At 39.8% G+C, this 20,466-nt stretch overlaps 1 protein-coding gene across 3 annotated transcripts in view; it reads left to right on the top strand.

The window, feature by feature from the left end:
- The window catches only part of DOCK4 (dedicator of cytokinesis 4), a 490,817-nt gene that overhangs the window by 307,636 nt on the left and 162,715 nt on the right, over positions 1 to 20,466 (top strand). For all 3 annotated transcript variants that reach the window (XR_014266607.1, XM_082472224.1, XM_082472223.1), the window contains exon 16: positions 1,250 to 1,356. Coding sequence is in view for 2 of the 3 variants with exons in the window: in XM_082472224.1 (XP_082328350.1) it covers positions 1,250 to 1,356 (107 nt within the window). In the remaining variant the exon portion in view is untranslated. The remainder of the gene's footprint in view (positions 1 to 1,249; positions 1,357 to 20,466) is intronic.

The following is a 20,466-nucleotide window of genomic DNA, read 5'->3' as shown; positions in this document are numbered from 1 at the left end:
TGGTTAAATGCCGGAAGCAATGTGTTTGTTGCTAGAGCCTCTTGTCTAATCCTCAGGATCAGCATATCTGACATCTCTACTGAGGGTCTTACTGCATCCCAAAGCTGGACTTCTCTATCAAGTATAACCAGCCCATAATGGCTGCGAGCCCTGCAACTCTTCCCTACACGTCTAAATACAAGGAGAGGGTCCAGTTGAACAAACCAGGTTCTTTCCATGCTTTCTCCATTTTTGGAGAAAAGGAAGGTGTGTGGAAAGAACTGCAGTGGTACTGAAGAGATCTGGAACAGGTTACCTGACATTGTAAGATCTCAATTTCCTTCTCTATAAACAATTGCCAATGACCCTTGACATTTCTAGCTGTTGTAATTCACAATTAGGCATCTGAAAACCTCATTGCCTCATTTCCGACTCCCAGAATACTACTGCAGGAAGCTCTTATCAAACTATAGAATGCTGTTTATGTTTTTCAGCATGCCTTATTCCAAGGAGGTGGCTTCCGTAGGCTCTGTGTTTACACATGTGGCTGTAGGGAGAGTTCTGTCATGGACCAAAGCAGAGCTGAGAGCCTCCCTTTCCAGGAGGAGTAAGCAAAATATTGCATTTCACATTCATTCATTCACTCGTTCATTTGTTTACTGTACATTTATTGAGAACCTACTATGTTCTTGGCATTCTTTGAGATACCAAGCATAGATTAAATTAATTAGACAAGAATCCTGCCCTCAATGGTGCTTACGTTCAGGAGTGGAGGGTAGGTTGTGAGGAGAAGAAACAGGAAATCCACAAATTTAAAAAAAAACAAAAAAAAACCCACCATAATTTCAGATAGTGAATCCCATGAAGAAAATTAGTCAAGGAATGTAACTTGCAGATTATAAGGCAGGAATATGGGGTTAGAGGGTGGCTACTCTAGATAGAGGTCCCATCATAAAAGCTGCTCTGCATTGAGTAAAAGGAGCTGGCGTGTGTGTGTGTCGGGGGGTATATTTCTTGATGATCACGCATCGTCACAGTCTATGTATCTGAACACAGTTGTGTAAGCATTCACTTAAATAACTGACTAATTTTCACAGGGAATTATACTCAATATCTTGTAATAACCTATAAGGGTAAAGAATCTGAAAAATATATATACATATATGTGACTGAATCACTTTGCCATACACCTGAAACTAACACAACATTGTAAATCAACTAAACTTCAATTAACTCAAAAAAATTGACTAATTTATTTTTTCCCCTACAGCAAAGGAGAAAGGAGAGAAGAAGTTGTTTGGCTTCTCCTTCGTCCCCCTGATGCAGGAAGATGGTAGGACTCTTCCAGATGGCACTCACGAGCTCATTGTGCATAAGGTAACGTCAGTCAGATGTTGGGGGCAGCTGTGAAAAACAGGGCTGAATTACTAACTCACTGTCTTATCCTCACTGTGGAAAAGAGAAAAAAATGACTGCAAAGATACTCTTCTGGAAGATTGCTGACAGGGAGAGTGTCTTTTGAGAATATTGTCTCTATATTCTGTCATATTCTAACACCTATTTTAAAGATGATTTATTTTTTCATCTTAATTGAAGTGTAGGTATTTGGGTAAGTCTATAGGGTGACCTTAAAGTCCTTTCCCTTGCTGTGATAGGATTAGATGAACCTTACAAATAAATTTTTAAATATTCCCAATACCTGCTTTCTTATCTGAAGATCTGTATACCCCCAGAAGCAAATTTAGCAAGGTCAGCTTTACATTTTTCTTGTCTGCTGCTCTCACTAAGCAAGCAGAGAAATGGCTAATAAAAACACTAGCAACTATGAAAGAGAGAATTAAAGTACATGATCTTCTCCAAAATATTTCTCCTTTGCGTTTCTCCATTTCTGTAACCACATGCTATTCCAAGCTCTTGTCAACTCTCACCTGGGCTAACTAGTCCTGCCTACCTGCACCTTATCTCCCTCTAGTTCATTTTCCAGCCAGCCAGGGCGACCCATCTAAGGTGCAGATCTCACCAGGCCCCTTTCTGATATAAACCCACTGAAAAGCTCCCCATTGCCAAGAGGGAAAATTGCAGGCTCTCAGCGTGTGTCAGGCTGCCTCTTCCCTGTTGCTTCACCTCTCACCACTTCCGGTCGTCTACCTGATGCCATAGCCACATCCAGCTCTTTCTCGTTCCTCACCTCCTGCCTGCTGGTTCCCCCTGCTCCACCTGGCACTCCTGGCACACCTGCCTCCCCCTGTCTCCCCGCAGCTGACACCTCCTCATCCACAGAGGCGCACCTTGGCCAGAACCTTTATTCAGGAGAATGGTCCCCACGCCCCCGCCCCCTACTCCCTGGATTTCCAGCTGGCTAAGTGCGCTCCCATGAGTTCCCTGGATATCTGCACACATCTCTTACCATTGTCCTCATTACATTGTCCCGTGATTGTCTGATGATCCCTTGACTTACTCTGGTAGATGTATGAGCCCTTCAGGAGCAACAACTGTGTCAGAGGGGTTCTGGCATGCGGCAGATGTGCGGTGAAGATATACTGAATGAATGAAAGAGATTACAAACAAAAACTTTCTTTATCTTTGGATTATTGCTAGTAAAATGAGTGTCCCTGCACAAGACACCTGGTAATTTTTATTTGTGCATGTATATGTATGTGTATATTTCTTGAATCATTTATTTTCTAGTTGTTTGTTCAACACATCGACTACAAACCGCAGGGCAGGCCCTCTTCTAGTGACTGGGAATATAGTGGCGAACAAAACAATTAAAGTCCCTCCATTTCTGACACGTACATTCTCTAGACTTCAAAAGTGACTTAAAGGAGCTCACAATGTTAAAATACAAAGAAAAAATATTTTAAAGCAGAGTAACCACTAAAGCAAACAGAGGAGCTAAATGCACTAGACACCTGAGATGATCTATTTATATCACCTTTAGGTCTGAGGCCCCTTTATGTGATATGGGTAACATGACAGCCAATGTCTTCAGCTACAGTTTTCCAAAAGACATAAATGGTACTTGATATGAATGTCTGTGATCTTGCCTCTGCATACCATTAAATCTTCACACAGAAAAGGCAGGGCTAAGGTTATCATTAGCTTCCTAATAATACTTAGAAGAATAAATCACTTCTTTATGACATTTCACCATGTGGGCTCTCTCACCTGTGGGTCAGAGGGTGTTTTTTGGGCAGGTGCTAAGTTTCCAGTCAAGTTAGGTTGACTTCCTCTAAACTAGTATGAATAACACCAAGATTCTTAGTTGCTAATCAGAGATACCCATATACTTAAAATGCCAGGAAGACAGGTAGCAGAGCTTCCTTCTCCATGTGAACATTTAGAAGTCCAACTGGTATTGATTCCCAGACAGTCATTCTACTCTGTTACCAGGGGCCTGTCATGGTGCCTTTGGCAGAACCATTTTTCGCAGAAGTAGAGCTTTGAATCATCTCAAGCCCTTCCACAAATTTTCACTGAATACCCAGAATTCCAATCCATAAAGCATTATGAAGATTTATTTGAGCATCAACAATTTAAACGGCAGGTGTTCCCAGTGATCTTTCTCCATCACAAAGGAGGCTGAGGATGGTATCTGTAGATCATCTAATTTGGGGCAGACCTACATTGTGTAGATCCATCAGGAAGCATTAGCTCCACAGAAAAACCCTAAGTAGCTGAGTTGTCTTATGATTAGGGTTATTCATTGTTGCTTAAAGAGGTATGGAATACCTGCCAAGCATAACATCTTATGTTTTTCGTCTAGTTGATGCCATGGTTTTCTTTTTCATAGCACTGAGCCAAGAAGTTCAGTTTCAGCTTAAGGCCACTTGCAGGTTATGATTATAAAACCATATTATGAGCATAATGCTTATCCTTCCTCTGCCGTGGCAGGAAGGAGCACAGCCTCCTGATGACTGCAGCCTTGAATTTATTAATTAAAAAAAACAATGAACAAAAAAAACAAAAAAAGTTAGGGAGACGAGTGAATTTCAAATTATTGGGTAAAAAACATAGGCCATTTAATAAGTGGTGTTGAGATGACCACAGTGGGTGTTAGAGGGAAAAATAAAGAGCTGGATCACTACCTTGCTTCTTATACCAAAGCAATTTCCAGATTATATGTAAAAAATAAAACTGTAAGAGCCTATATACTATGAGTGAACATTTTTAGAAAGTTTAGGTGAAGAGGGCCTTTCTAATGATGCCTCTCAAATGTTACAAATCAGGTACAAAAAAATGTGTAACTTTGGCTAAATAAAGTTTCAAACCTTTTTATCGATAAACTCATCATAATCAAGGCTGAAAGACACATGATAAACTGAAACATGGTTACAACACAGCTTACAAAGGGGGACTATTCCCAATTTACCAAAAGTTATCACAAATAAGTAAAAAAAAAAAAAAAAAAAAAAAAAGAAACTTTGCTAAATGCTACAAACAAGCTATTCAAAAGTAATAAATGCAAGAATATAAAATAAATATATGAATAGTCAAAGAAATGTAAGTTAAATAAAGAATGGGAAATCTTTTGGCCTATTAGGTTGGTAAAGACTTTTAAAACTGAGAATTGGCAAAGAAGATTAAAGGGAAATGAACACTCTCTTGCATTCATAGAGGAAAATGTGAGTAGTATTGTCTTTCTGACGGAGAGTTTGGCAATACAATATTTTAAATGTGTATATCCTTTGGCTCAGTCATTCCACATCTTGGTATTTATTAGGAGAAGATAATCAGATAAGGTAAGCAAACATGATTCAAGGATGATCATTGCAGATTCCTTAAAATATGGAAAACTTGAAAGTAATCTAAATTACCAATAACATAGGTCTGGTTAGATACATGAGTTAGTTATATCCATATAATGAATGAAATACTACATAGTTATTGAAATAATCCCTAGTGGAAATTGTTATGTGCATAGAAAAATGTTTATAGTATATTGATTAACAGCATTTTATATATGCATACATTTAGTGTAAGACCATTTTTATAAAATTGTGTAACTGCATGTCCGCATGTATATATGTGCATAGCAATGCTTGGAAGGATGTCCTAAAATATTAACAATGACTTTATTTTTATTTTTACATTTCTTTTTTTTTTTTTCTTCCTTTTCAGTGGTTCACAGAAAAAAGTTTTCTCTTTTTTTTTTTTTTACATCTTTATTGGAGTATAATTGCTTTACAATGGTGTGTTAGTTTCTGCTGTATAACAAAGTGAATCAGCTATACATATACATATATCCCCATATATCCTCCTCTTGCGTCTCCCTCCCAGCCTCCCTATCCCACCCCTCTAGGTGGACACAAAGCACCGAGCTAATCTCCCTGTGCTATGTGGCTGCTTCCCATTACCTATCTATTTTACATTTGGTAGTGTATATATGTCCATGCCACTCTCTCACTTCGTCCCAGCTTACCCTTCCCCCTCCCCGTGTCCTCAGGTCCAGTTCTATGTCTGCATCTTTATTCCTGTCCTGCCTCTAGGTTCTTTAGAACCATTTTTTTTTTCGATTCCTATATATATGTGTTAGCATACGATATTTGTTTTTCTCTTTCTGACTTACTTCCCTCGTATGACGGTCTATAGGTCCATCCACCTCACTAAAAATAACTCAATTTCGTTTCTTTTTATGGCTGAGTAATATTCCATTATGTGCCACATCTTCTTTATCCATTCATCTGTCGATGGACACTTAGGTTGCTTCCATGTCCTGGCTACTGTAAATAGAGCTGCAATGAATATCGTGGTACATGACTTTTTTTGAATTATGGTTTTCTCAGGGTATATGCCCAGTAGTGGGATTGCTGGGTCATATGGTAGTTCTATTTTTAGTTTTTTAAAGAGCCTCCATACTGTTCTCCATAGTGGCTGTATCAATTTACATTCCCACCAACAGTGCAAGAGGGTTCCCTTTTCTCCACACCCTCTCCAGCATTTATTGTTTGTAGATTTTTTGATGATGGCCATTCTGACTGGTGTGAGGGGATACCTAATTGTAGTTTTGATTTGCATTTCTCTAATGATTAGTGATGTTGAGCATACATTCATCTGTTTCTTGGCAATCTGTATATCTTCTTTGGAGAAATATCTATTTAGGTCTTCTGCCCGTTTTTGGATTGGGTTGTTTGTTTTTTTGATATTGAGCTGCATGAGCTGCTTGTAAATTTTGAAGATTAATCCTTTGTCAGTTGCTTCATTTGCAAATATTTCCTTCCATTCTGAGGGTTGTCTTTTCATCTTGTTTATGGTTTCCTTTGCTGTGTAAAAGCTTTTAAATATCATTAGGTCCCACTTGTTTATTTTTGTTTTTATTTCCATTTCTCTAGGAGGTGGGTCAAAAAGGATCTTGCTGTGATTCATGTCATAGTGTTCTGCCTATGTTTTCCTCTAAGAGTTTGATACTGTCTGACCTTACATTTAGGTCTTTAATCCATTTTGAGTTTATTTTTTTGTATGGTGTTAGGGGGTGTTCTAATTTCATTCTTTTACATGTAGCTGTCCAGTTTTCCCAGCACCACTTATTGAAGAGGCTGTCTTTTCTCCATTGTATATTCTTGCCTCCTTTATCAAAGATAAGGTGATCATATGTGCATGGGTTTATCTCTGGGCTTTCTATCCTGTTCCACTGATATATGTTTCTGTTTTTGTGCTGGTATCATACTGTCTTGTTTACTGTAGCTTTATAGTATAGTCTGAAGTCAGGGAGCCTGATTCCTCCACTCCGTTTTTCTTTCTCAGGATCGCTTTGGCTACTCAGGGTCTTTTGTGTTTTCATACAAATTGTGCAATTTTTTGTTCTAGTTCTGTGAAAAATACCATTGGTAGTTTGATAGGGATTGCATTCAATCTGTAGATTGCTTTGGGTAGTATAGTCGTTTTCACAGTGTTGATTCTTCCAATCCAAGAACATGGTATATCTCTCCATCTGTTTGTATCATCTTTAATTTCTTTCATCAGTGTCTTATAGTTTTCTGCATACAGGTCTTTTGTCTCCTTAGGTAGATTTATTCCTAGGTATTTTATTTTTTTTGTTGTAGTGGTAAGTGGGAGTGTTTCCTTAATTTCTCTTTCACATTTTTCATCATTAGTGTATAGGAGTGCAAAAGGTTTCTGTGCATTAATTTTGTATTCTGCTACTTTACTAGATTCACTGATTAGCTCTAGTAATTTTCTGGTAGCATCTTTAGGATTCTCTGTGTATAGTATCATGTCCTCTGCAAACAGTGAGAGTTTTACTTCTTTTCCGATTTGCATTCCTTTTTTTTCTTTTTCTTCTCTGACTGCTGTGGTTAAAACTTCCAAAACTATGTTGAATAATAGTGGTGAGAGTGGGCAACCTTGTCTTGTTCCTGATCTTAGTGGAAATGGTTTCAGTTTTTCACCATTGAGAGTGATGTTGGCTGTGGGTTTGTCATATATGCCTTTTATTATTTTGAGGTAAGTTCTCTCTATGCCTACTTTCTGGTGGGTTTTTATCATAAACGGGTATTGAAATTTGTCAAAAGCTTTTTCTGCATCTAATGAGATGATCATATGGTTTTTATCCTTCAATTTGTTAATATGGTTTATCACATTGATTGATTTGCATATGTTGAAGAAACCTTGCATTTCTGGGATAAACCCTACTTCATCATGGTGTATGATCCTTTTAATGTGCTGCTGGATTCTGTTTGCTAGTATTTTGTTGAGGATTTTTCCGTCTATGTTCATCAGTGATATTGGCCGGTACTTTTCTTTTTTTGTCACATCTTTGTCTGGTCAGGTATCAGGGTGATGATGGCCTCATAGAATGAGTTTGGGACTGTTCCTCCCTCTGCTATATTTTGGAAGAGTTTGAGAAGGATAGGTGTTAGGTCTTCTCTAAATGTTTGATAGAATTCGCCTGTGAAGCCATCTGGTCCTGGGCTTTTGTTTGTTGGAATATTTTTAATCACAGTCTCAATTTCAGTGCTTGTGATTGGTCTGTTCATATTTTCTGTTTCTTCCTCATTCAGTCTTGTAAGGTTATACCTTTCTAAGAATTTGTCCATTTCTTCCAGGTTGTCCATTTTATTGGCATAAAGTTGCTTGTAGTAGTCTCTTAGGATGCTTTGTATTTCTGCGGTGTCTGTTGTAACTTCTCCTTTTTCATTTCTGATTTTATTATTATTTATTTTAATAGAGCAACTGATGGCAGAGAGAGGTAATTATCTTAGTCCCTTGATAGATTCTTTATTAATTTATTTATTTATTATTTTTGGCTGTGTTGGGTCTTCGTTTCTGTGCGAGGGCTTTCTCTAGTTGTGACAAGTGGGGGCCACTCTTCATGGCGGTGCGCGGGCCTCTCACTATTGTGGCCTCTCTTGTTGTGGAGCACAGGCTCCAGATGCGCAGGCTCAGTAGTTGTGGCTCACGGGCCTAGTTGCTCCGTGGCATGTGGGATCTTCCCAGACCAGGGCTCGAACCTGTGTCCCCTGCATTAGCAGGCAGATTCTCAACCACTGCGCCACCAGGGAAGCCCCCTCTGATTTTACTGATTTGAGTCTTCTCCCTCTTTTTCTTGATGAGTCTGGCTAATGGCTTATCAATTTTGTTAATCTTCTCAAAGAACCAGCTTTTAGTTTTATTGATCTTTGCTATTGTTTTCTTTGTTTCTATTTCATTTATTTCCACTCTGATCTTTATGATTTCTTTCCTTCTGCTAACTTTGGGTTTTGTTTGTTCTTCTTTCTCTAGTTTCTTTAGGTGTAAGGTTAGATTGTTTACTTGAGATTTTTCTTGTTTCTTTAGGTAGGCTTATATAGCTATAAGCTTCCCTCTTAGAACTGCTTTTGCTGCATCCCATAGGTTTTGGGTCGTCGTGTTTTCATTGTCATTTGTCTCTAGGTATTTTTTGATTTCCTCTTTGATTTCTTCAGTGATCTCTTGGTTATTTAGTAACGTATTGTTTAGCCTCCATGTGTTTGTCTTTTTTACGTTTTTTTCCCTGTAATTCATTTTTAATCTCATAATGTTGTGGTCAGAAAAGATGCTTGATATGATTTCAGTTTTCTGAAGTTTACTGAGGCTTGATTTGTGACCCAAGATGTGATCTATCCTGGAGAATGTTCCGTGAGCACTTGAGAAGAACGTGGAATCTGCTGTTTTTGGATGGAATGTCCTATAAATATCAATTAAATCTGTCTGGTCTATTGTGTCATTTAAAGCTTCTGTTTCCTTATTTATTTTCATTTTGGATGATCTGTCCATTGGTGTAAGTGAGGTGTTAAAGTCCCCCACTATTATTGTGTTACTGTCAATTTCCTCTTTTATAGCTGTTAGCAGTTGCCTTATGTATTAAGGTGCTCCTATGTTGGGTGCATATATATTTATAATTGTTATATCTTCTTCTTGGATTGATCCCTTGATCATTATGTAGTGTCCTTCCTTGTCTCTTGTAACATTCTTTATTTTAAAGTCTATTTTATCTGATATGAGTATAGGTACTCCAGCTTTGTTTTGATTTCCATTTGCATGGAATATCTTTTTCCATCCCCTCAATTTCAGTCTGTATACGTCCCTAGGTCTCTTGTAGACAGCATATATATGGGTCTTGTTTTTGTATCCATTCAGCAAGCCTGTGTCTATTGGTTGGAGCATTTAATCCATTCACGTTTAAGGTAATTATCGATATGTATGTTCCTATGACCATTTTCTTAATTGTTTTGGGTTTGTTTTTGTAGGTCCTTTTCTTCTCTTGTGTTTCCCACTTAGAGAAGTTCCTTTAGCATTTGTTGTAGAGCTGGTTTGGTGGTGCTGAATTCTCTTAGCTTTTGCTTGTCTGTAAAGTTTTTGATTTCTCCATCGAATCTGAATGAGATCCTTGCTGGGTAGAGTAATCTTGGTTGTAGGTTCTTCCCTTTCATCACTTTAAGTATATCATGCCACTCCCTTCTGGCTTGTCGAGTTTCTGCTGAGAAATCAGCTGTTAACCTTATGGGAGTTCCCTTGTATGTTATTTGTCATTTTTCCCTTGCTGCTTTCAATAATTTTTCTTTGTCTTTAATTTTTGCCAGTTTGATTACTATGTGTCTCAGTGTGTTTCTCCTTGGGTTTATCCTATATGGGACTTGCTGCGCTTCCTGGACTTGGGTGGCTATTTCCTTTCCCATGGTAGGGAAGTTTTCGACTATAATCTCTTCAAATATTTTCTCTGGTCCTTTCTCTCTCTCTTCACCTTCTGGGACCCCTATAATGCGAATGTTGTTGCGTTTAATGTTGTCCCAGAGGTCTCTTAGGCTGTCTTCATTTCTTTTCATTCTTTTTTCTTTAGTCTGTTCCGCAGCAGTGAATTCCACCATTCTGTCTTCCAGGTCACTTATCCGTTCTGCGTCAGTTATTCTGCTATTGATTCCTTCTAGTGTAGTTTTCATTTCAGTTATTGTACTGTTCATCTCTGTTTGTTTGTTCTTTAATTCTTCTAGGTCTTTGTTAATCATTTCTTGCATCTTCTCAATCTTTGCCTCCATTCTTATTCCGAGGTCCTGGATCATCTTCACTATCATTATTCTGAGTTCTTTTTCTGGAAGGTTGCCTATCTCCACTTCATTTAGTTGTTTTTCTGGGTTTTTTTCTTGTTCCTTCATCTGGTATATAGCCTTCTGCCTTTTCATCTTGTCTTTCTTTCTGTAACTGTGGTTTTTGGTCCACAGGCTGCAGGATTGTAGTTTTTCTTGCTTCTGCTCTCTGCCCTCTGGTGGTTGAGGCTATCTAAGAGGCTTAATGGGAGACTCTGGTGGTGGGTAGAGCTGACTGTTGCTGTCATTTTTCTTGTTTCTTGAGGTAGGACTGTATTGCTATAAACTTCCCTCTTTGAACTGCGTTTACTGCATCCCATAGGTTTTAGGTCATGGTGTTTTCATTGTCATTTGTTTCTAGGTATTTTTTGATTTCCTCTTTGATTTCCTCAATGATCTCTTGGTTATTTAATAATGTATTATTTATCCACCATGTGTTTGTATTTTTTACAGCTCTTTACCTGTAATTGATATCTAGTCTCATAGCATTGTGGTCAGAAAAGATACTTGATACGACTTCAATTTTCTTAAATTTACCAAGGCTTGATTTGTGACCCAAGCTGTGATCTATCCTGGAGAATGTTCCATGAGCACTTGAGAAGAAAGTGTATTCTGTTGTTTTGGATAGAATGTCCTATAAATATCAATTAAGTTCATTTTGTTTGATGTATCATTTAAAGCTTGTGTTTCCTTCTTTATTTTTATTTTGGTTCATCTGTCCATTGGTGAAAGTGGGGTGTTAAAGTTCCCTACTATGATTGTGTTACTGTCGATTTCCCCTGTTATTGTTGTTAGCATTTGGCTTATGTATTGAGGTGCTCCTGTATTGGGTGCATACATATTTACAATTGTTATATCTTCTTCTTGGATTGATCCCTTGGTCATTGTGTAGTGTTCTTCTTTGTCTCTTGTAATAATCTTTATTTTAAAGTCTATTTTTTCTGATATGAAACCTGCTACTCCAGCTTTCTTTTGATTTCCATTTGCATGGAATTCTTTTTCCATCCCCTTACTTTTAGTCTGTATGTGTCCCTAGGTCTGAAGTGGGTCTCTTGTAGACAGCATATGTACAGGTCTTGTTTTTGTATCCATTCAGCCAGTCTATGTCTTTTGGTTGGAGCGTTTAATCCATTTACATTTAAGGTAGTTATCGATATGTATGTTCCTATTACCATTTTCTTAATTGTTTTGGGTTTGTTATTGTAAGTCTTTTCCTCCTCTTGTGTTTCCTGCCTAGAGAAGTTCCTTTAGCTTTTGTTGTAAAGCTGGTTTGTTGGTGCTGAATTCTCTTAGCTTTTGCTTGTCTGTAAAGCTTTTAATTTCTCCTTTGAGTCTGAATGGGATCCTTGCTGGGTAGAGTAATCTTGGTTGTAGGTTTTTCCCTTTTATCACTTTAAATATGTCCTGCCACTCCCTTCTGGCTAGCAGACTTTCTCTGAAAGATCAGCTGTTAACCTTATGGGGATTCCCTTGTATGTTAATTGTTGCTTTTTCCTCGCTGCTTTTAATATTTTTTCTTTGTATTTAATTTTTGATAATTTGATTAATATGTGTCTTGGGGTGTTTCTCCTTGGAATTATCCTGTATGGGACTCTCTGTGCTTCCTGGACTTGATTGAATATTTCCTTACCCATATTAGGGAAGTTTTCAACTGTAATCTCTTCAAGTATTTTCTCAGTCCCTTTTTTTTCTCTTTTTCTTCTGGTACCCCTATAATTCAAATGTTGATGCATTTAATGTTGTCCCAGAGGTCTCTGAGATTGTCCTCAATTCTTTTCATTCTTTTTTGTTTATTCTGCTCTGCCGTAGTTATTTCCAGTATTTTATCTTCCAGGTCACTTATCCATTCTTCTGCCTCGTTTTTCTGCTACTGATACCTTCTAGAGAATTTTTAATTTCATTTATTGTGTTGTTCATCATTGTTTGTTTGCCCTTTAGTTCTTCGAGGTCCTTGTTAAACATTTCTTGTATTTTCTCCATTCTCTTTCCAAGATTTTGGATCATCTTTACTATCATTACCCTGAATTATTTGTCAGGTAGACTGCCTATTTCGTCTTCATTTATTTGGTCTGGTGGGTTTTTACCTTGCTTCTTCATCTGCTGCATATTTCTCTGTCTTCTCATTTTGCTTAACGTACTGTGTTTGGGTTCTTCGTTTCACAGGCTGCAGGTTCGTAGTTCCCGTTATTTTTGGTGTCTGCTCCCAGTGGTTAAGGTTGGTTCAGTGGGTTTTGTAGGCTTCTTGGTGGAGGGGAGTCGTGCCTGTGTTCAGGTGGGTAAGGCTGGGTCTTGTCTTTCTGGTGGGCAGGATCACGTCCAGTGGTGTTTTTTGGGGTGTCTCTGAATTTATTATTTTTTCCGGCAGCCTCTCTACTAATGGGTGGTTTTCTGTTCCTGTCTTGCTAGTTGTTTGGCATAGGGTGTCCAGCGCTGTAGCTTGGTGGTCATTGAGTGGAGCTGGGTCTTAGTGTTGAGATGGAGATCTCTGGGAGAGCTTTCTCTGTTTGATATTACGTGGGGCTGGGAGGTCTCTGGCGGACTAGCGTCCTGACCTTGGCTCTCCCACCTCAGAGACTCAGGCCTGACACCTGGCCAGAGCACCAAGACCCTGTCAGCCACACAGCTCAGAAGAAATGGGAGGGAGGGAGGGAGAGAGGGAAGAAGACAGATATATAGATAGATAGATAGATAGATAGATAGATAGATAGATAGATAAAATAAAGTTATTAAAATAGAAAAAAATTATTAAAAATAAAAAAGGTAATAAAAAAAAGGAGAAAGAACGAAGAGAGCAACCAAACCAAAAAACAAATCCTCCAATGATAACAAGCTCTAAAAACTATATTAAAACAAAAACAAAAACAAAAAACAAAACGAAAATTGGACAGTCAGAACCCTAGGACAAATGGCAGAAGCAAAGCTATACAGACAAATCACAGAAAGAAGCATACACATACACACTCACAAAAAGAGAAAAAGGATAAAATATATATATGTATATATATAAAATTTAAAAAGGACGAAAGCAACCAAATCAGTAAACAAATCTACCAGTGATAATAAGCTCTAAATACTAAACTAAGATAAAGATAAAACCAGAAACAAATTAGATGCAGTAAGCAAACCCCAAGTCTACAGTTGCTCCCAAAGTCCACCTCCTCAATTTGGGATGATTCGCTGTCTATTCAGGTATTCCACAGATGCAGGGTACATCAAGTTGATTGTGGAGATTTAATCTGCTGCTCCTGAGGCTGCTGGGAGAGATTTCCCTTTCTCTTCTTTGTTCGCACAGCTCCTGGGGTTCAGCTTTGGATTTGGCCCCGCCTGTAGGTCGCCTGAGGGCATCTTTTGGGAAGTCTGAGGTCTTCTGCCCTCGTTCAATAGGTGTTCTGTAGGAGTTGTTCCACATGTAGATGTAGTTTTGATGTATTTGTGGGGAGGATGGTGATCTCCATGTCTTACTCCTTCGCGATCTACTTGAAAGCTTCAGTCTACTTGAAAGCAGTGGCCTCTAAAATCTCAGCAATGGCAGCAAGAGAAGAATCCTCTGAGCTCTCCTCTCTGAAAAGTAGGACACCGTGCCATGTGTCATTGCAGCATACGGGGAAATCCATGGGCAGCATCAAAGTGTCTTTTGTGACTCAGGGGTCTGTCTGTCAAGCCAAACAGCCGTCATGCACAGCACCATCCTCTTCTGAAAATTCCTGCATCCAGGCTTCAAATGCAGAGCTCCATCAGAAGGATCCTGAGTGCCCCCAAAATCCTGCCTGGCTTCAGCCCCAGTGACCTCTCTGAACCTGTTCCCTGTCTTCAGAACAGAGTCAGGGTTAGCACTCAGTTTTGCTGGGAGAATAAGTGCATGTAAAATGCCTGGCTCCGAGCCCTTACTCGAACCAAGCAGGACCCAGTGGGACTCCTGGACACAAAAGTATTTTTTACATTTCTTAAAGGTTTTATTAGTGGGCACATGTCATTTAAAAACATTAAAATCTTCATTTTGAAAAAGTAAAAATGAGAAGAGACAGAAAGTTAGACTTAGCTTTGTTTTATACCATTTAATTATGGAGATTGATCTAACTAAAGGCCATTCTTCTGTCATAAAATCTTGACAGTATTGTTTATGGTAAGGTTTTGAAGAAACATTAATTGGCTCAGATCTTTATAAACCATATTCCATGTCATTCATTGACAGGTACTGTCTATGACATCTAAGGTTGATGAAAGACAGAAAAAAATGCTTTTAAATTAAGTGTCCTTAACTCTTTCTTGTAGATATGACACAGAGAATAACTGTGGCTCATAGTAGGCTATTTAGATTTAAAATCTACTTGCTCCTTGTGTAAGGTATTAGTTTGAAAGACTCAATCCTGTGGTGAGCTAAGAAAAAAGCTTCTGTGTTGAGGACTGTTTAATAGCTTAATTTGGGCCTAAAATTTGTGAAAGAGATAGTTTCCCTCTGTGACAATGGCTGGACTCCTCTTCTGAGTGTGTTTTAAGGAAATGGTTCTCACAGAATTAACAGTCAGTAGTGTGGGAAGGACCTGGACTCATCCTTTATGGCAGGAGCTAAAGAATTCTAAGGGCAAAGCTCCCTTTCAAGGTCGTTTTCACCTTTACATGATGGATAGTAAGTTTGGAGTGGTGTTCAATGGAGATAAACTCTGAAATCTACAAAAATCTGAATGTTACAGGTTTAGGAAGGTAAGTGAAAGAACTTGATTAGTCAGCATTAAAGATTCTGTGCTTCCAGAGTCCCTTTTCAGCTCTCAGAACATCAGTAATATCTCCAAGTGGTTGATGGCTAAACCCAAAACCTGTCTTTGGAATTGCTGACTTGCTAGTAACAGTATTTAGTCTTACTAAGTTCTGTTATTTTGCTGCATTCCGGTAGGATTGTTGTCTTCCTTAACTTTGTAGGGATATTTTTGGCTACCCCCCCGCCAGCTACCTGCTGGAAAGCAAGTTAAGAAAAGAGATTGAAATAATGAGCTTAAGATAATTCATTTTCCGAAAGTCAAGTCTCTTAAGGAGAATAATGTGAGAATCCAAAGGAGGATAGAAAGTTAATAGCTGTGCACTCAAGTCTCCATTCTGACTTATTCCAGTGAAGGATTTTTAGTTCTTAGAAGTACATTCTAAAATACCATCAGGGGCTTCCCTGGTGGCGCAGTGGTTAAGAATCCACCTGCCAATGCAGGGGACACGGGTTCGAGCCCTGGTCCAGGAAGATCCCACATGCCGCGGAGCAGCTAAGCCCTTGCACCACAACTACTGAGCCTGTGCTCTGGAGCTTGTGCCCCGCAACAAGAGAAGCCACTGCAATGAGAAGCCCATGCATCACAACCAAGAGTAGCCCCCACTTTCTGCAAGGAGAGAAAGCCCGCGCGCAGCAACGAAGACCCAACGCAGCCAAAAATTAATTAATTAATTAATTAATTAAAAAGAAAAGAAAAGGGCTTCCCTGGTAGCGCAGTGGTTGGGAATCTGCCTGCCAATGCAGGGGACATGGGTTCAAGCCCTGGTCTGGGAAGATCCCACATGCCACGGAGCAGCTAAGCCCATGAGCCACAACTACTGAGCCTGCGCGTCTGGAGCCTGTTCTCCGCAACGGGAGAGGCCGCGACAGTGAGAGGCCCGCGCACCGCGATTAAGAGTGGCCCCCACTCCCCACAGCTGGAGAAAACCCTCGCACAGAAACGAAGACCCAACACAGCCAAAAATAAATAAATAAATAAACAAATAAATTTTTAAAATAAATAAATAAATAAAATAAAATACCGTCAGGTCTAGGATGTATGCATAAACAAATAATAATAATAATAATAATAATACAATCTACCTTTAAAGAAATTGGAGTTTTGCAAATTCATTACTGTTGATTAACACCACTATGGCTCAAGTGACCCAACTCAGCCAGGATAGGGTTTTGCTCGGTAGAGAATCTGATCCCTTAGAGTGGGATCTATTGCTTCTGAGCAAGAGAAGGGCCAGATGAGAGGTCTGCTAAATAGAGGATCATCATGTTTCCTGGTTGGAAAGGGATTAATTTAATGTATGGCCTAGATTGCAAGAGTCTTTTATGAGTTTGTTTATTTCACTTTTGCTCCCTAAAAGTTTGTTCGTAAACCCTTTGTGGCTCATATTTTTTCCCTGCAACTTTTCAGTTTCTTATGCTATATCCCAGTTCCTCACCTAGTCTGTGGAAGTCCAGCACAGCCCCTCTGCACTCGTTACCATCTTTGAGGTAGATTTCTCACATTGAGTTGCTCTCCACTTACCCTTTCCTAGAGTATGTTTATATTTATAAGTAAAATGAAAAAAATGAGAGGAATCTGAAAAATTCAGATGGACTGATAGGTTTGTCACCCATCTTGCTGTCCAGAGAACTCTGCATGCTGCTCCAACTATTCTGAAAGAGATGCCCCTGTAACCATGATCAGTAGATCTTAGACAAGCCCGAAACACATCTGTCCACCGTGGGCTTGGGCATAGGAGAATTGGTCATATAACCCTTGTTTTATTACACACTGTGAGAGAAATTAAATAGCAAACACCTGCAAAATTAAATTAAAAAGTAGATAACCTGGTAAGTTTAGCATGAAAGCATGCCAAACTGAACACAGAAGCTGAACAGAAAAAAAAAAAAAAAAAGGCTAAGATGGGGGAATTCCCTGGTGGTCCAGTGGTTAGGACTCTGCACTTCCATTGCAGGGGGCATAGGTTCAATCCCTGGCCAGGGAACTAAGATCCCACATGCCGCACAGCAAGGCCAAAAAAAGAAAAATGTCTAAGATAATATCATAAGTGGACTTGGTCTTAACACAGAGGGCTATTAATGTGACGTGCAGGAAGCCCTTTCATTCTGCCTCTGCTGAACCCTTGGCTCTCCTGCCGAGAGAGCTTCCTGTGTGGCCTCTGGAGTAGAGAGGGCTCATCTTCTGAAGCCTTGTGTCTAGTGTCTGGATGTCTCTAAATGCCCCAGTGCCTTTAAAGATACTGGTTTTCCACCCTCTTGTAAAGAGCTTCCCTGCCCTCCATAAGGCTCATTCCATACAGTTCTGAAACTTTCTACCCGTCCTAGTTACTGCCCTCTACCTGTATGGATACTCCTGGCCAGCAAGGAAGAGGGGAGGATGGGGCGGTGGGTGGCTCTTTACTTTCCCACAGGCAGCCTAGCCCCTAGTTCAAAGTTGTCGCCTCCTTTTGGTTGACCTGTCCAGTGCCCTCTCCTCTTATTTCTTGGTCACTTCAACTCCAGCGACCTTCATTTGTGTTCTGCTTCACTGTGGTCTCTCTCTTGGCCTTCCTTCATCCCCAGCCAGCAGGACCTCCCATGTGTGCTAAATAAATACTGGATGGATGCATGCATGGATGAATGAGATCATCCAGAGCCACTTCTAATCAAAAATCGTAAATTCTTGATATCCTGACCACAACCTTCCAACCTTCCAACCTTCCAATTTTCTATTAATACTATACCTGTTTTTCAGTCTTATTCTCCTCCAGTAAACCCCACCTGACTTCCCTTTCTTCTTTTTATTATTCAGACTATCCCTTGATGTTTAGTTCTGCTATACCTGCATGGGAAGTAAAAACCAGCCCTAGACCAGTCTGTCAACATTGCCCCCTCCTCTACTCCTCCGTAGGTGGTTAAACATTAATTAGTGGAGGGAATTATACAGTTCCTATAGGTTAGCATCAGCCTGATGGGTACAGAAGCAGGACCATCCACACTGCAGGCCAACTAATCAGCTCCCCCTCTCAGTCCCCGCAAGAGCTATCGACAAGATTGTACCATTCTGCCTACCTCACCACTTCCCGTGTCCTTAACAGAGAAAACAGAAGCCATCAGACAGGAACTTCCTTAACTTCCTGTGTTCTGTCCTCTGCCATCTGCAAACTGATCTGCATCCTTCCCTTCCTTCCTGCTTCCTGTCTCAGGGGACGGGGCAAGGCTCCTCCCCTCCAAGGCTGATTCTTCCACCTGCTTCCCTCAGGATCGTCCTCCCTCCTGAGTCCCCTGGGACCTTGCTCCTCTCAATGTCCGCTTTTGCTCCTGCAGCTATGTTTCCTCTCTTCTGGCAGCAGTCTCGGATTTTTTAACATGCTCAAGCCTTTTTCTTTAAAGACAAACAAAATTGTAATAGCTACCACACTGCCTCTTCCCTACCCATCTCAGCCACCTGCAGGAAAGGCCAGTCTTCACTCGCTGTCTCTGCTTCCCGCCACTCTCTTCCATTTGTTCCTCGGGCTATTTCTGTCCCCGCAGCTCCAATGAAGTTTCTCCCTTGAGGTCACTAACACCGACGCTGGGGCCAACACTACTGGACCCTTTCTAAATCTTTCCTTATTTGACTTCCCTGTAGCATGAAACACTATTGATTACCCTTCTTGAAAATCCCATATTCCATGGTCTGTCTGACAGTGTTCACCTTAGTTTCATCCTTCTTCTCCTTTGAGTACTCTTCTCTCTTATCTGCATCTTTTTTTTTAAATTTTACTGAAGTATAATTGATTTACAATGTTGTATTAATTTCTGCTGTACAGCATAGTGACTCAGCTATACACACAGATATTCTTTTTCATGTTCTTTTCTATTACGGTTTATCACAGGATATTGAATATAGTTCCCTGTGCTATACAGTAGGACCTTGTTGTGTATCCATCCTATATATATATTAGTTTATATCTTATCTGCATCTTAAATGTTGGTGTTATCGTGGATTTAATCCTTGGACACCATCTGTGTCTTCTACGCTCTGGAACCATCTCATGCACTTACGTGGGTTAACCTGCCGCATCTCTGCTGCTGACAGCCAGCTCTGGGCTTGTAGCTCAGAACTTTTACCAGCCTACTGAACATCTTCAGTTCGGTTCACCAGAGATGCCTCAAACTCAGCTTGTCCAAAACTGAGTTCTTTATGCCATCTCCATCCTCTCCTGCGGTGAACAGAGCCCTGCAGTTTTTCTTGACTTCTCACACTCACCCCCATATCTAAACGCTTGGTTTCACAATCAGTCAGTGCCACCTCCTTGGTAGTACTTTAATCTAGGGAATTTAAACCAGGTGTCAGAATCACCTTGAGTTTTTCTTATTTAAGATGTTTACGGTAGTCCCAAGGCTTTTTTGCTACTGAAAAGAATCACTGCCTTTAGCCACACTAAACTACCTATAGCTGTCTGACTACACCTGTACTTTTTAAAACAGTTGTTTTTTAAGTTATTTTAGACTTACAGAAGAGTTGCAAAAATAGTACAGAAAATTCCCATATACCCTTCACCCAACTTCTCCTTATGTTAACGTCTTACATAACCATAGCACATTTATTGAAACTAAATTAACCTTGGTACAATACTGTTAACACAAAACTTATTTAGATTTCACCAGTTTTTCCAGTAATGTCATTTTTCTAGTCTAGGATCTAATCCAGGATCCCACATTGCATTTAGTTGCCATATCTTCATAGTCTTATATATGTACTTTTTTCCCCCAGTGTCTTTATATGTATCCTTTCTTCCACATAACCTGCCTTTGTCTCCCTTGCCTGCCTGGCGAGCCTTACTCTTTGTGACTGAGGTCAGATAGCCTCTTTCCCATAAGGTTTCCTCTCCCTTCCCTGGCAGAGCTGGAATCCAGAGATCTTTTTTTTTTTTTTAACACCTTTATTGGATATAATTGCTTTACAGTGGTGTGTTAGTTTCTGCTTTATAACAAAGTGAATCAGTTTTACATATACATATGTTCCCATATCTCTTCCCTCTTGCATCTCCCTCCCTTCCGCCCTCCCCACCCCACACCTCTAGGTGGTCACAAAGCACAAAGCTGATCTCCCTGTGCTATGCGGTTGCTTCCCACTAGCTAGCTATTTTACGTTTGGTAGTGTATATATGTCCATGCCACTCTCTCTCTTTGTCATATCTTACCCTTCCCCCTCCCCATATCCTC

Source organism: Balaenoptera physalus, assembly GCF_965194825.1.
Source record: "Balaenoptera physalus genome assembly, chromosome: 8".
NCBI lineage: Eukaryota > Metazoa > Chordata > Mammalia > Artiodactyla > Balaenopteridae > Balaenoptera > Balaenoptera physalus.
This window is presented reverse-complemented; position numbering and strand designations above follow the sequence as displayed.